Raw genomic sequence first — 14,626 nt, 5'->3', positions numbered from 1 at the left:
GAACCACTACGATGAAATGTGTTCTATGAGCAGGGCCTGGCTGGAAACAAGTTCTTGAGCTTAGCCCAGATACCCTGGGTAAATATAGATTTCATTTCATTTCATATCAGACCTAAACAAATCATATAAGGGTCATCCATGTCATGGTCATGCAGGTTGCATGACCATTATGGATTTCATTATTGGTTGGATTGGCGGTGTGATGTAGGTGAGGCCTGCCCAAACCTCTAGCTGCAGCTGCTACAACATTTTTTACTGTTCAAGTTTCTTCCCATGCCGTAGTTTTCCAGGCAATGTTTTATCTACCACATTCCGTTTGTGTATGAGGATGAGACTCTTATTCAGAGGTGATAAAGTTGGTGACATGCGTACAATTACTATGACATATAGCACTATGTTGAAATTCTATACGAGAAGAAGCCAGTAGGAGAGACACCAAAGCCATCTTTGGAAGTCCCGATATCAGCAGATCAGAAACTAAGCAGAATGATGACTAATGCCCCAGCGAGTGAAATGTCACATGCTTTCCTGTAATTGAAAAAAATCCAAAGTGTACAACTTTATAACTGTATATCTCAGGCGCCGTTCACACCTGAGAGACAGCTGTCACCTCTGTGTCTCCTGTCTCTTCTGTGTGTCGCATGGCTCGCAATGCATTTTCAATGGGAGTCACGTGGTTTGACGAGACAAGTTTGTTCCATGGGGAGAGGAGGGCAGAAGACAGCCAGGGAGCAAGCTTGTCTCGTCAAACCACAACTGTCTGCAATACTTTTCCTACTGCAACACCATTTCACCAACGGTTAGAGGCCAGAAAAAGTCAGACAACTTTAGATAAAATACATCCGTAGTTTATTTGTCGGTCCAACTGTACATAATGCAGTGAGAGAGGGACACATGATGATGAACAAAGCCAAATGCATACTTTGTCATACGACCGTGTCGCTCGTATGGCAAAGTATAAATTAGGCTTAACATGGTTTACACAATGCCAGTGCTATGGCAGCACCTGGAATACACCAACCATCAGCTGAACTGGAAACGAGAGTCCTGCACAAGGAAAGCCTAATTTATACTCCATTGCTCAACGGTATTGCGCGCCGAGAACAGCCGACAATAGCAGATCTACAAGCGCTGTGCTGTGAGCTTGCAGGTCGGTTGTTCTCGGCGAGCGACACCGTCAAAGTATGAATCAAGCTAAACCTGTCGAGGCCTCAATATGTACAGTCAGGCACTGAACAGCGCATGTCCGATTAAAAGTGTCCGATTGGATGAAAAAGACACAAAAATGATTTTCAATTCCACAAATGTAAAAGGATGCTCTCTCAGTTCTTTGTTGGAAATACGAATTTAATTCTGTTTTATATTTTCCTTTCCTATTTTGAGTATTTCGAAGCTATTAAATGAAAGTGTGGGAGTGGCCAAATACAAAAGTTTAGCTCATTAGCAGAGGTTTTTGTATTTCCATGTTTATGTTGATATCATTAACCCATACGTTTGTGCAATATCTTTCTTTGCATAGTAAATAAAAGTTAAATGTTTTGTTGTTGACATGCACCTATCTTTTGTAGCGTATTTTTCTTGCGGATTTTTGGAACTCCCGTATAGAATTATAAGCCCACTATAGTGAATGCATGCAGCGTACCAGTAGAGCGGAACTTGATTTCTACAGTAGTAGTTCATGAGAGCACAAGGCCAAGCCAGTATAGTGGGTGTTAATGAGGACTGTTAGTGAGACCTGATTGGACAGGTGAGAGCTTGCATGGGCAGACTGTGTGCCTACAGCACTGGGAGAGGTACCGTTGGATGCAGACAGAGGGGAAAGTGCTCTGTGTGCATCAACATCCATTATGTTCAGGGGATTGGTTCTTTGGCTTTTGAGTCACTATTGGAAGTACTTATGAGGACCTGGCAACATTGAAATACCTGACTTCTGTCTATGTAATAATCACTGTGCCTGGACCTCTAGAACTGACATCCTGCCCCTCAATGCAACCTTTGCTTTCTCTGTTTGCTCCGTGTCGGACCCTTGACCTCTAACTGGACAGTATTGCAGCGTGTGTGACTACTTGAATGAACGCTGAACTGAATATTAGTTTGATTTTTAGATTCATAATTTCTTTGTTATTTTGACTCAAATTACAAGTTTTGTTGCATTTTTCAGTAACATTGCCAAAAACACCCGCTATACAACATGCTAAGATAAAAGAAAAGCAATTTATGTCAGTGTAAAATTATATGTTGTAATTCGGAATCTGAACTCCGCCCTTTTATGTACAGTTTTGCCACGTGTGTCTGTGTATACTCGATGTCTAGGCGGTCTGCATGGCCCGTACGGGTCCTTACATGCAGACATCCTCCTCACCTTATCATCTACAGCACCTATAAGTGAAGTAAGGAAGAGGAGCCTTTTATAGGCTTCCCCGGGGTTCGTTTTTTAAAGAGGCTATCTCCTCCATTGGATGATTCAGTGTCTTTAGTATATTTTTTTTGTTTATTTTTTTGCTGTATATTTGTAGCTTTTCGTAGCCATGCAGAGTCCTGCAGAGAGGGCTCTTCATGCCAGGCCCAGCGAGCAGAACGCTTTGTGCGGATAATCATGCCAGGTGTGAGAGTGGTGGTGTGGATTCCGCCTGAACGCCTGTGCACTGGCACTAAAGGATAGAAGAGGAGCTCTGTCACGCTGAGAGATCAGGGTGGGGGTACTTAAGGTGGGTGAGGTGGGGGGCGAAGAGCCTGCGTTTCTATGCCACTACGATGGAATTTGTTAAAATTGTCCACTATGTCTTTTTCAAGTAAATCTAATGCCAAAGGTCAGCAGCAGATAAGTGCAGTCCAGCTGTCAAGTAGCCAAATAAGGAAGTCATGGAGGAGTCCCTCTCCGATGGCCATCCGTCCTCGGTTAGATGGCTGAGGCGTTGGGGTCGTACCGCCGCTTCTTAACATTTCTTATCAGTCACACAATGGGGAAAGAAGAAACAAGCGTCAGTGTCTGTAACAGTGACATCGGTAACACAATCAATGCAGGCTGGACAAGCAACCACACTCATCTCTTCAGCTGGCTTTAGTCGACTTACGGATGATCATCAGGGAACAGAAACCCTGATGGTTCAGAGCGGTACTTGAGTCACTATGTTTGTGCTACCTGCTGATGTGCAGTAGGGTTCATCATTATTGTGCTTAAAAGTCTTAAGAAGGAAATTGTGCTTACCATCCAATTTATAAGCACTTTCCCACACCCTATAATGAAGTATATGCTGAAGACAGTGAGATGAGGAAAGACAGGTCCTTATTGGCCGGCATAGCCTAGTCTGAATATACAAGACAGGGGGCGGTGTCTGCATTCACAAAACACTTACATCCAGATATTTAGATATATACAGCCTACCATATTTTACCTGTTTGACAGGTTTTTTATTCTAACTGACTCCCAAGGCCAGGAGATATATATCTTTAATTACCTTTACCAAATTCCTTGAACATCACATTCAATCAGTATCAATGACAAAGCAGGACACATCCAAGATGTATATCACTAAGCAGGACACATCTAAGATGTATATCACTAAGTCAAAGAATTGTGATCACAGTGATAACAACCAAATTGTTGTTCTGGACTTCAATGTTCGTGAATATAAATACCCTCACCGCCCACATGTGAACAGTCACCTACCAGCTAGTACGTGCGACATCTGATTACTAGGTGAAGTGTGGTAGACACTTTTCATTACCATTTTTGATGGAAAACACATTAGCTCCATTCAAAACATAACCATCTGGGAGAAAAGAGCCAACATACAATGTACTCTATGGAGGAAGGAAAGAGGAGACAACCACATAAAACAAGAACCACAGCAGCAGCAGCAGCAGCAACAACTAGTACTACTACTACTACGACAACGGTTATAACGAGACAATAACACGTACTGTACAACAACAGGAGCGATGCATAACCTCCCCGTACTGTGGCTTGTTGTGGGGCTTCTACAGTATCAGTCTGTCATGCACCTGTTTCAATAGGCCAGTTGAAGGTGGCACTATTGATGTGCGTGGTTCATGCAGTGCAATGCGCCGTGTCTGTACCAGGTCTGTGAAGCAGGCAGCAATGGCAGCTGGTGTGGGCGGGTCCGAGAGTCCTGATCTGCTCTATGGGCGGAGCCTGGCCATCCAGGTGGGTGTGGCCAGCCATGGCACAAAGGCTGCGGCCAACAAAATGGTCCTGGCTTCTCTCTCCCTCTCTCACAACTCCACTTAACTCACCCTTACCGGATTGAGGAAAAAAATGATGGTAGTGATGAGATTGAGAGCATGGTCACCCAGGACCAAAATCATCCTGGGTTGGGCTCAGCCTTTGTGCAATGAACTGACCTCATCCATGTCAACCAAGTAAACATGCAGAAATATTTTCTTTATCTCTCTTTTCTTTTTCTTTGGTGACAGTCATGATGCTTTGCTAAGTGGCATGCTTTGGTGGCTGCAGTATTGTACTTCTTATAGTTCCTCCTTAGGCCTATTTTGATTTAAGCTGTATTAACACCCCTGTTGCTCAAGACAGCAGGCTAATCAGTGGTTGATTGGAACTTATTCATTTCGTGTCTCATACAGTGCAATTCCTTCCTAAATTAATTGAAGAGACAAACGGTCTACCTACAACATCACATTTGAATAAAAATAAAAAAAAATCTACCTGTACCATTAGCTCTTTGTTCTCCTCTGTTGTAGAAAGACCTCTGTTGTGGTCCTGTCCTGAGCATGCATGTCAAGCTTTAGGCTTCACCCGTCCAATCAGTTTGAGATTCTGCTACAGATTCAAAGACCAGCCCCCCCCCCCCCCCCCCCCCCCCTCCACTCTGTCTATCCTATGGTAAAAGACATATACACTTATATATAATACAACACAAAGAAAAGGCCAGCCATAACATCATGCATGGGTCCATGGTGGATGAGTTGTGACAGGCACATGCTCTCCGTATGCATTTTAAGACACAATATAAGAAGGTTGACCCATGGTATAGTACACTGGTTCTCAACGCCCCCGTTGAGACCCCCAGTGGTCCTTGAGGGGGTTCCCAGGGGGGTACCCAGATAAATTGTTGATAGTTAGGAAGTTAGGAACCAATGGACCAAAGGTAGTACATTTATACTCTCTTGGAGTTAAATGAACACTGAGGATTTTCTGTTGTAGATTGGGGGGGCCCAGAGATAAACAATCGTATCAAATTTGACATGCATGCATGTCAAAACTGGGGGTCCTTATAATTGCAACGGTCGAGAATCACTGGTGTACTGCATGTGTGTGTGCATCCCGGGTCTGTATTCTGCAGCAGGAGCTCAAACCCCAGTGTCTAGAAGCAGCAGGGATGCTAGAGTTACGGCAGGAGAGACATGCAGCGTGTTGCTTACTTAAAGCCCCATCCAGTCCCCCCCAGCACTATGGCAGCCACAAGGATGGCTCCGGCGATGGAGCCTATAATTAGATTGGTGGCACTAGGACCTGTAAAGGGTTATGGGGGGAAAAAGACATAAGTTCTTCCTACAGTACACGTACTGTATAAGTAACACGTAACTCTATTACTCTAGTACATTGACCATCTCACATAGAACAGACAACATGTCATAAGAAAGGTATTACAGTTGTGTGATTCAGTCTACAGATATTATATATAAATATATATATTGCATGCTTTTTTCAGGCCCCGAAATCTGTATGTCTTACTAATGAGCGTCCCTTTATGGGATGACTGTCAGTTGAAGGTAGTGGGTTATTGATTAAAAGGACCGTGTGAGGCAGTCTGTCTCGTTAGGTTGTTCAGGAAGACTAGAGCCAACGGGAGGACACTAAACCATACGGCTCGAGTTAAGCAGAGATTGACAAGACGATCAATGTAGCCTGTGTGTGGAGAGCCATGGAAATGGTCATGTGGGGAGTCCCAGTCAGTCACCACACAGCTTGTACCACTGACTGACAAGACGGGTTCACTATCTGGGCTCTTCACTGGACTTGGCTTGTATCTTTACCGCCCCACATGCCCCAGAAAGGAGAGGATTACAGGAGCAACCACAAGACATCTAAGAGGAAGAGGAAGGAGGTGGAATAGAGGAGGGGTGGAGGGTGGGAAGGGAAAGAGGCTCATAGTAATGGGGAACACCAGGTCACGGCAGGAGAAGGGGGGGGGGGGGGGATCCACCAATCAATCACACAACACCGAACACATCCAAATCACATGACATTTATATGGGTCACGACCGACACACGAGAAAACACAAAGCCACCGGGACGTACAACACGCGGGCTCAGGCCGGCTCACGAGACCGCCCGCACACTGAGGCACCACTATGAGAGGAAGAGCCGTGAAAGGGTTAAAGATATGCTTACTCTATTCCCCACCCTGTGCCTCCAAAAATCACCCCCAGGGCCAGAATGGTCCCTGCTACTGCCCCTATCAGCCTGTTAGTGGCCACGCTCACTGCACAGAGGAAGAAGGAGCATTATTACCACCCAGTCAAAAAAACAAACTGCAGGCTTCTGCTTCATGGATGTAAAAGTGACGCTGTTTCCCTTGGCGGGGGGTGACCTTCCTTCACACCCTCCCTCCCTCCCGTCCCCTAAGGTCAAACGACCCTGTACTGCCCTATGGGAAATCTACTGATGTGTAGGTGCCAGCTGCTCATTACATGAATATATGAAGCGTGTAATACACCCAGCATTAACATATACAGCATACGATATCTGTGTTTCTGTTAATGAAATATGAGATGACGGTGTGTGGGTTATTCTATTTTATAAATAGAATAAAACATAAAAGTGTTGCAGAATGTGAGATTGCTTACGCTATATAACCACAGTTATATGACAATCTAATGCTTGGCATTTCGCTATGGGAGACCTCATTAACTCCTTTCAATATTATCACTGAACAGACCCCTCCCTCTTGTGTCCCATCAAGGCTGCCTATGTCACAGACGTAACGGCCACACTCCACATGGACAATCACTAGGACCACCAGATCACCGACCCAGTGGTCCTGTCATTATGTAACGTGGGACCAACCAGATCACTGACCCGTTGGTCCCGTCCCTAGCTAAGGAGCCCACAGTCCTAGGCTGCTGTATGTGCTCCAAGGCCTAACAGCTGACGGTCCTAGCCGCATCATGTGTTCTAGGGCCTAAGGGCTCCATCTCGTGCCAGGAGCCCTATTTCCTTCATTTGGGGATTTAGTATTGTGTAAGAGGCGTTCCCCTGAAAAAAATGCTATCTTGTGCCACCACCTAAATCCTTAAGACACCTCCGCTACCCATTACATTATGCATAGGTGTGGTTTGGGCGTTACGCAACTTAAACCAATCAGTGTGCCAGGTGCCATTGCCTTTAAGAGATCTATTATCCATAATCCGTTATGCCCTGGATCTTGCCTTATGGAAGAGCAACGCGTGCTGCCTTGGAATACATTTATATCAGATACAGAGCATTGTTTTGTTGTTTTTTGTGACCAGTATATCTGACCATCTGCCATCCACTCCGCGACCAACACAGCCAAGTTGTGCTGTTCTTTGTGGTTCTTAGTCCATGAGCCAGAGCTTCAAAATTGGAACGTTAATTATGAATTAAGTGGGCAAAACCATACCTATATTAGATTGTCACCATGAAACTTCCCCAGTTGATTACTTACACGAAGACAATGATTTATTGTATTACAAATTTAAAAATGTTTTATATGCAATTTTGGAGCTCTGGTTCATGGACTAAGAACCAAAAAGAACTGGTTCCCATTGGGAACCAATCGGTGGAAAAGGGGTCTAAGATTATCAGAACTAGACAGACCTACTCGAGGGATCTACTACGTTCAGAAGCAACTTGCAGGACTGCGTGAGCCACGGTTGGCTCTGTCACGTCCAAATTGTAAAATCTGACAAAGGTTGATGGGGAGGACCAACTTGCCGCTGCACATACATCCTGGATCAAAATACCCTTGTATAGTGCCCAGGATGCCGATATACCTCTCGTGGAGTGCGCTCTTAGACCCACAGGTGGCAAAGCCCCTGTGCTAGTGTAAGCCAGTCGAATGGCTTCCACAATCCACTGGGAGAGCCGCACCTTAGTGACAGGTCTTCCCTTAGTGCTCGCACGCCATGCCACAAATAGTTGGCTACCATTCCTGAGGAGAGCCGTCCTATATATGAACTCCATAACTCTTTAAAATTGAGCTCCCTGCCATCCTTCGGTCAGTTCAAAGGAATGCTCCAGAACATTTCTCACCGTGATTGCTCCTGCTTCAATTGATTTACTGATGGTTGTTCTGTATAAAGTTCCTTTGTAATTTATCCTGATTTATAATGTTGTGTTTGAGGGACACATACGGAGTTAGAGTTCTTGGGCACAAAGGCTGGGTTCAGTCTCACCATTATCCTAGTCCTGTCCCCACTGAAGACCGTGCACTCCAGACTAACCGAGAGTGCCTGCATGTCACTTTTGGCTGTCGTGAGAGCCACTAACAGGACAGTTTTCAGTGTCAGGAACTTCCAATCCACCGTCTCTAGCGGTTCAAAGGTTGCCCTTGAAAGGGCGTCCAGGACCAAAGACAGGTTCCATGGGGGAACCAAGGACTTCCAAGGACCAAGGGCATTTTTCACACCTCTCATAAACCTCCGTATGAGAGGATGCTCACTCAGGGCCTTATCACCAATACCGAGGTGATAGTACATGCACATCCACTCTAGCCCAGGTGCTGGACGAACGGCAGTACAGGAGGAAGAAATAGAGCCTGCAACACTGGTATGGAAAACTCAGCTCTACTGGTTTATTAATTCAACGTTTCGATCACTGGGATCTTCTTCAGGAAGGAGATCCCAGTGATCAAAACGAAGGAGATCCCAGTGATCAAAACGAAGGAGATCCCAGTGATCAAAACGAAGGAGATCCCAGTGATCAAAACATTGAATTAATAAACCAGTGGAGCTGAGTTTTCCTTACCAGTGTTGCAGACTCTATTTCTTCCTCTTATCACCAATACCAACATGGCAGGCCGATATTGACCTTTATCGAGGATTGGCATTTCCCTTTAACTAGAAAGTCTTGCAAAAAGATCAGAACTGTCACCACCGAGGCCTGAAAAGGTACCACCTGGCCAGGCCTCTCAGTGCACCATCGTTCAAAGACCCTCCAGGCAACGTCATACTGTTTCCTGGTGGAGTGGGCCTTAGCCACCTGAATCGGTGCTATCACGTTCAAGGGCAGGCCCTCCGCACACAAATTCATCCTCTCACGGGCCAGGCCCACAGGTCTAGCCTCTGTGGGCAAGGTTGGAATATCTCGTACCCCACCTGCGTGAGCAGGTCCTTCCGCAGTTGGAGCTGCCAAGGCTGGTCGTACAGGAGAGGAGTTATCTCTGACCTACACGACACCCAGGCCGAAGCTATGAGGATCACTGTCAGATTCAGTCAGGCCCATTCTCTTATTAAAGATATTTTTTTTTGCGGCTTACGCCTTTTATTGGTTTTTGAAGGGACAGACAGTAGGCTGACAGGAAACGGGAGAGAGATGGGGGAAGACATGCAGTAAAGGCCGTGTCGGGCTCGGGAGTCGAACCCGCGGCACACTGCGACTGGATTACCAGTCGGGTGCCCAGACAGTTACGCCACCGCCTGGGCGCCCATTCTCTTATTAATCGAATGTGAGTGTATGAGAATACTTCTGTCTGCTCCCAAGATTGGACGCCTCCCATAGCGAAATGCCGTTAGATATTCATATAACCCTTCCTCTCGCTTCATTGTATGTGGAGAATCATTAGAGGCATATATCCGTACAATCCTGACGTTGTCAACTACACAGACATACAATTTATCTAACAATCTCAGACAAAAGAGAGAGCGTGAGTGAGACATTGCAATATTAATGCAGTATAATATTAAAAAGGTGTTTACTAAAGACATGCATTTAACAGTGTGATATTCAGGCCTTTCACAATAAGCTGAGAGGCCTGAGGTTTAGAAAACCGACCCTTGGGTCCTTCGTCCTCGGGTTCCTCTGGCTCCTTGGGTGGGTCAGGCATGCTACAGTCTGTCCCTGCCCACGTGGTGTCACAGGTACATGTAGCCTCGTTATTGCACACCTGCATACAGAAAGCAACAGACCAAATGATGGAGGAAGGCAAAGTGAAATCCAATTTGGCAATTGCAGCTAAATATGATAAATGCTATAACTGATAAATAAATCAACCTGAGATGAAATTTTGCCACACAGAAGTCTTAAAGTGCAATCATGATTATCAGCACCACGGTAACAACTTTGGGCCCCCAAAAATTGCATTGGTAGTACCAAAGTTGTTACCGGTGCTAAGCTAACTCAACTCAACTCAAACTTTATTTATAGAGCACATACTACAACGACCAATGGTCAACCAAAGTGCTGTACAGGTTACATGGTACTAAGGTACTAAGCGATAATTAATAATAACTAGTCCATAACTGTTCAGGGATATGACATACCCAAAGTATGTGAGTTTGGGTTGCGTGGTTGTGTGTACAACTGTACATGCATTGCATATGTATTGCTCCCAAAGTAGTAGTAGCAACTATTAACACCATTTAGGTGAATAATTTTTACTTTTATTATTAGTTAGATAGATAGGTAATAACTACAGCCTGGTGGTATAACTATTGTGCATCAGGACTCACCCCATGGGCAGAGCACACTTGTCCATTGGGTCCACTGGGGCAAGTGCTCATGTTGAGAGACTGAATGGGCAGACACTTGTGTTCAAGGCACATCATAGACGGCCCACAGGGAGTGCCATCCTCCATGTAGCCTAAATCAGTCTCATCATCCAAAAGAACATGGCCACCGCTGTGTCAGGAGGGGGACGTTATTAAGAAATAAAGACAGGCCAGAGAGATAATAGCTGTATTCTTTCTGGAATTTTCCTGGACATGGAGATGGAATATGCCAAAAATAATGTTTACCTGCAGTCTACCAGCCTGCCTTGGTGGTTGAATGAGGTGGGTGTGACCTCTCCCTTCAACACCCCGATGCGTGGGATGGCGCGTCCAATGTTGGAACACAGTAGGTACCCACAAAACACATCACTGCAAAAGCATGCAGAGACAATTTTGCACAGAAAGTAACACTCTTTATTGTTTCCATTGCTACAACAGTAGACAAAAATATCCTAAAAACTGCTTTATAATGGCCTGTTCACACACATACTTTTCTATTATTTTCTATTACTATTTGTTATTTTGTGTGTGTGTGTGTGTGTGTGTGTGTGTGTGTGTGTGTGTGTGTGTGTGTGTGTGTGTGTGTGTGTGTGTGCTGAAGTATGTTTCTCAATGGAAATCGGCCATAATGTTTAGCTCACTGTTTGCTACACTGAATCCACTTCTCTCCATCCTTTCCACAGTTACCCTTCTCTGTACCCTCCGTATTTAGCTTCTCATAGCAGAACTTCTCGGAGCCTCCTGCCTCTGCAAATAGAAGACGGGGGTGGGGGATTACAGACCACATTATGACTAAAAGCTGCTGTATATACCGTAGTATTGAACTGACTTCACATCGTCTCGTTTCTCTCTCTGGCAGTGTGATGATGTTGTGTCTTTAGTTTCTACTATAACCACTTAAACCCTTGAGTCCCTATTCTGGGGTGAACATTCGGCGAGAATAGCTGATGTAGGCTACAAGCTCGCAATGCAACGCAGTGTAACGTGTTGGGAGCTTGTAGATCGGCTATTTTCAATGAAGAGATTATGGGAAATTGAGTCCAGTGCATTACAATGGCGGCGGTGCTGCGCATCGCATCTCCGCTGTTGTTGTGGTCGGCACTTTGGAATATTTTTTAACACTACGACAAGCGATTACACCGTTTTAATGTGGATTTTCAAGAGTAACTATCAAGTCGGCGCAGTGGCCTTTCAAAGGTTAGTCATCACGGCAGGGAGATCTAGAAGATGATGTTTAATCACAGCAGTAAAGCTGTTAATGTAACAGAGCCTTGGGGCACCCTGGTTTACTAAGTGCATACGGTTTAAGAGCACAGTGGTACCTGAACATGTGGCATTTTAAACTTACTTGGCCCCCATATATATTTGCACTGATTCTCTCTGGTTTTGCACTCTCCACTGTAGCAGCGTCCCTGCAGAGAAAGAGAGACATTAATAACAATCCTTCCTCCTACACTGTTCCCAACACTGCATGACTGCTGGTATGGAACAGCTGTGCTGGAGTAATAAATCTCTATACCTGGTTTAGATGGCAGTAGTAGCCATCTTGTTTATGGAGATTCGGTGGGCACTGCAAATGATGAAACATGTTTTAGAAATAACAAGGCAGTGTGTTTGAATATGCAGTTACTGTATATTGGTGAATAGTGTAAACCAGTGGTTCCCAAACCTTTACATGTCAAGGATCCCCAACTAATTAGCCCGCAGACCCCCATTTGAAAAGATATGCCAGGGACCCCCCATAAGAGAATATTTTTACGGCTCTAGCATTGATTCTCAGCCTGTTTAATTTCACGGACCCCCAGTTAGACATTCATAATAGTCTACAGACCCCCATTTAATGGAATTTCTATCTCTGGGACCCCAATTTATATTGTAAAGTTAATGTTAATTTAACTCTGAGAGTTACAGACCCATAAGGGTTCATTTGGTTACAAACTATCATTTAGCTGGGGAACTCCCTCAAGGACCCCTGGGGGTCCCCAGACCCCAATTTGGGAACCACTGGTGTAAACCAACAACAACAACAAATCCAAACCAAAACACCTGTCCAGAGTCCCCAGTGCAAGTCTCCGAGATGTCACAGTCATTCACAGCATAGCGGCAACTGTAACCCCGCCGGTAAAACTGACGAGAGGACGAGAAGAAAACGGTTACATTATAATGAGGTATTATTTTGGGATTGTTTTTGTTTTTTTGTGCCACAAGTACATACATAATAAATTATTCCTACCAGACAGGTGTTATTGCAGCAGGGGCCATCGCTGCAATGTGCACCATTGGCTAGGGAACACTTCTTACAGCATTCCTTGTAACACTCCTGAAAATAAACAAGCAAGGGGCATAATCCATCAGACTAACCCCGATGAATCTGTTTATTTTCCCGGAATAACAGAAACTATCTCTTGATGAGAAACTCACTGCTCTTGCTCCACAGTCGCACTCCTCTCCCACTTCTACGAATCCATTCCCACATTCCGTTGGCTCAAACAGCTGGCAAAAGAAGCAACCAGAGTGAGTGGGATTCACATGGCCTGGCAATTATGTGTTCTAATGTGTATTATGTGTATGTATTCTAACCTTGGTTGGCCTATTAAACAGACAGGACCCTCCGCCTTTCAAGAGGAACTCCTTGTAGTCTGAGATGCTGCACTTGGAAAACTTCCGAGGATGCTGGACCCTGGGGAAGCAGTGAACACCTATTGATCATTAGGCTTCAGTATTCGAGTGAGAATGACAATTAGAGCCCGACTGATTTTTGGGTCTGATGGCGATCTTGATTTTTGTAGAGTGTGCTAGAACACAGATTAGCTATGTTTTGATTTATATAAAAAGTGTAAAATCTTGAAATCTATTTTACTAACTTAGATTAAAGTTTCTATTTGAGAATATTTAAAGATCAGAAAAAAATATGTTTTTCAATTTTACAGTATCTGTGTTCATAATGGGATACCAAAACAAATTGTTCCTAAAATCCCTAAAAGTCTAATTACTTCTTGTCAAACAATAATGTAAAGTGTGATTACATGAGCAGGTACTAACCAAGTCAGGTTGAAAGTGTTTAAAAATCGGGATACATCAGCTGAATAATTGCAGATATCGATGTCGGCAAAAAAGGTCAGATATTGGCCGACATATCGGGTAAAGTAAACCCATATATCGGTCAGGCTCTAAAATGACAGTGCTTGCCTGGTGCATTGAGCTATTTACCATAGGAGACAGTCATCATGAGAAGGATGTCAGAGAACTATTCACACGTAACTTTTGGCTGTGTCCCTGGAGATGCCCAGTCTGCCACTGAGCTTCCAATATTATGCTGCTGTTTGACATTTGTCATCGTAAGATAATGACGAAAGATATTCTGTTATTTATTCATCATTGTCTAGTACTAACTACCTTTGCATGCACTTCGATAATATTATTTAATAATACATATTATATTTTGATGCAAGGAGAAAACTTAAGAGTCAGATATGGCTGTAAATGCTGTAAAATGCTGTTCAATTAAGGAAATGTTAATAGTGTTATTATGTCACGTGGGGCACTGCAATATTGGCAGAATTAGTGGAAGGTTATTTGAAGGTTATTATCTGCTATCTACACACGTCCTTCAGTTTGCAGGAGAGCAACAGGAAATGCTTATATCATGATATTGTATAAAAACGGGCACATTAAGAGAACATTCTTCAGCTAAGCATGTTAGAGAGAGAGATATTCATAAGTTAAAATATAATATTTTGTATGTAATGTAGTCTGTGACCATGCTATTAAGGCATCAGCACAGTGTCATTCTAATGGTTTGTACTGTATGTGAGTGTGTGAGGGCAATGGAGAGGAGATGTTTGGGAATTTACCCAGTATCCTCCATTATGCAGCCCACCCAGGAGTCTGCACAACCGCACTCTTCTGCAAGTGA

The 14,626-nt window shown here is 44.2% G+C and overlaps 1 protein-coding gene across 3 annotated transcripts in view; it reads right to left on the bottom strand.

Annotated features, from left to right (window-relative positions):
- Positions 1 to 832: 832 nt before the first annotated feature.
- Positions 833 to 14,626, bottom strand: part of adam23b (ADAM metallopeptidase domain 23b) — a 30,332-nt gene continuing 16,538 nt past the window's right edge. Inside the window, exons 14-26 of one of the 3 annotated variants that reach the window (XM_079518569.1) lie at positions 14,565 to 14,616; positions 13,291 to 13,390; positions 13,132 to 13,203; positions 12,944 to 13,030; positions 12,757 to 12,837; positions 12,230 to 12,280; positions 12,059 to 12,122; positions 11,352 to 11,457; positions 10,957 to 11,079; positions 10,672 to 10,840; positions 9,995 to 10,106; positions 5,401 to 5,491; positions 833 to 2,945 (exon numbers count right to left, since the gene is read on the bottom strand). In XM_079518569.1, the coding sequence (XP_079374695.1) occupies positions 2,900 to 2,945; positions 5,401 to 5,491; positions 9,995 to 10,106; positions 10,672 to 10,840; positions 10,957 to 11,079; positions 11,352 to 11,457; positions 12,059 to 12,122; positions 12,230 to 12,280; positions 12,757 to 12,837; positions 12,944 to 13,030; positions 13,132 to 13,203; positions 13,291 to 13,390; positions 14,565 to 14,616 (1,154 nt within the window). In that variant the 3' untranslated portion in view covers positions 833 to 2,899. Of the gene's footprint in view, positions 2,946 to 5,400; positions 5,492 to 5,522; positions 6,465 to 9,994; positions 10,107 to 10,671; positions 10,841 to 10,956; positions 11,080 to 11,351; positions 11,458 to 12,058; positions 12,123 to 12,229; positions 12,281 to 12,756; positions 12,838 to 12,943; positions 13,031 to 13,131; positions 13,204 to 13,290; positions 13,391 to 14,564; positions 14,617 to 14,626 lie in introns of those variants that run through there. The other 2 variants (XM_079518570.1, XM_079518571.1) reach the window with 2 other exon arrangements.

The sequence above is a fragment of the Electrona antarctica genome (genome assembly GCF_951216825.1).
Source record: "Electrona antarctica genome assembly, chromosome: 13".
Taxonomy (NCBI): domain Eukaryota; kingdom Metazoa; phylum Chordata; class Actinopteri; order Myctophiformes; family Myctophidae; genus Electrona; species Electrona antarctica.
This window is presented reverse-complemented; position numbering and strand designations above follow the sequence as displayed.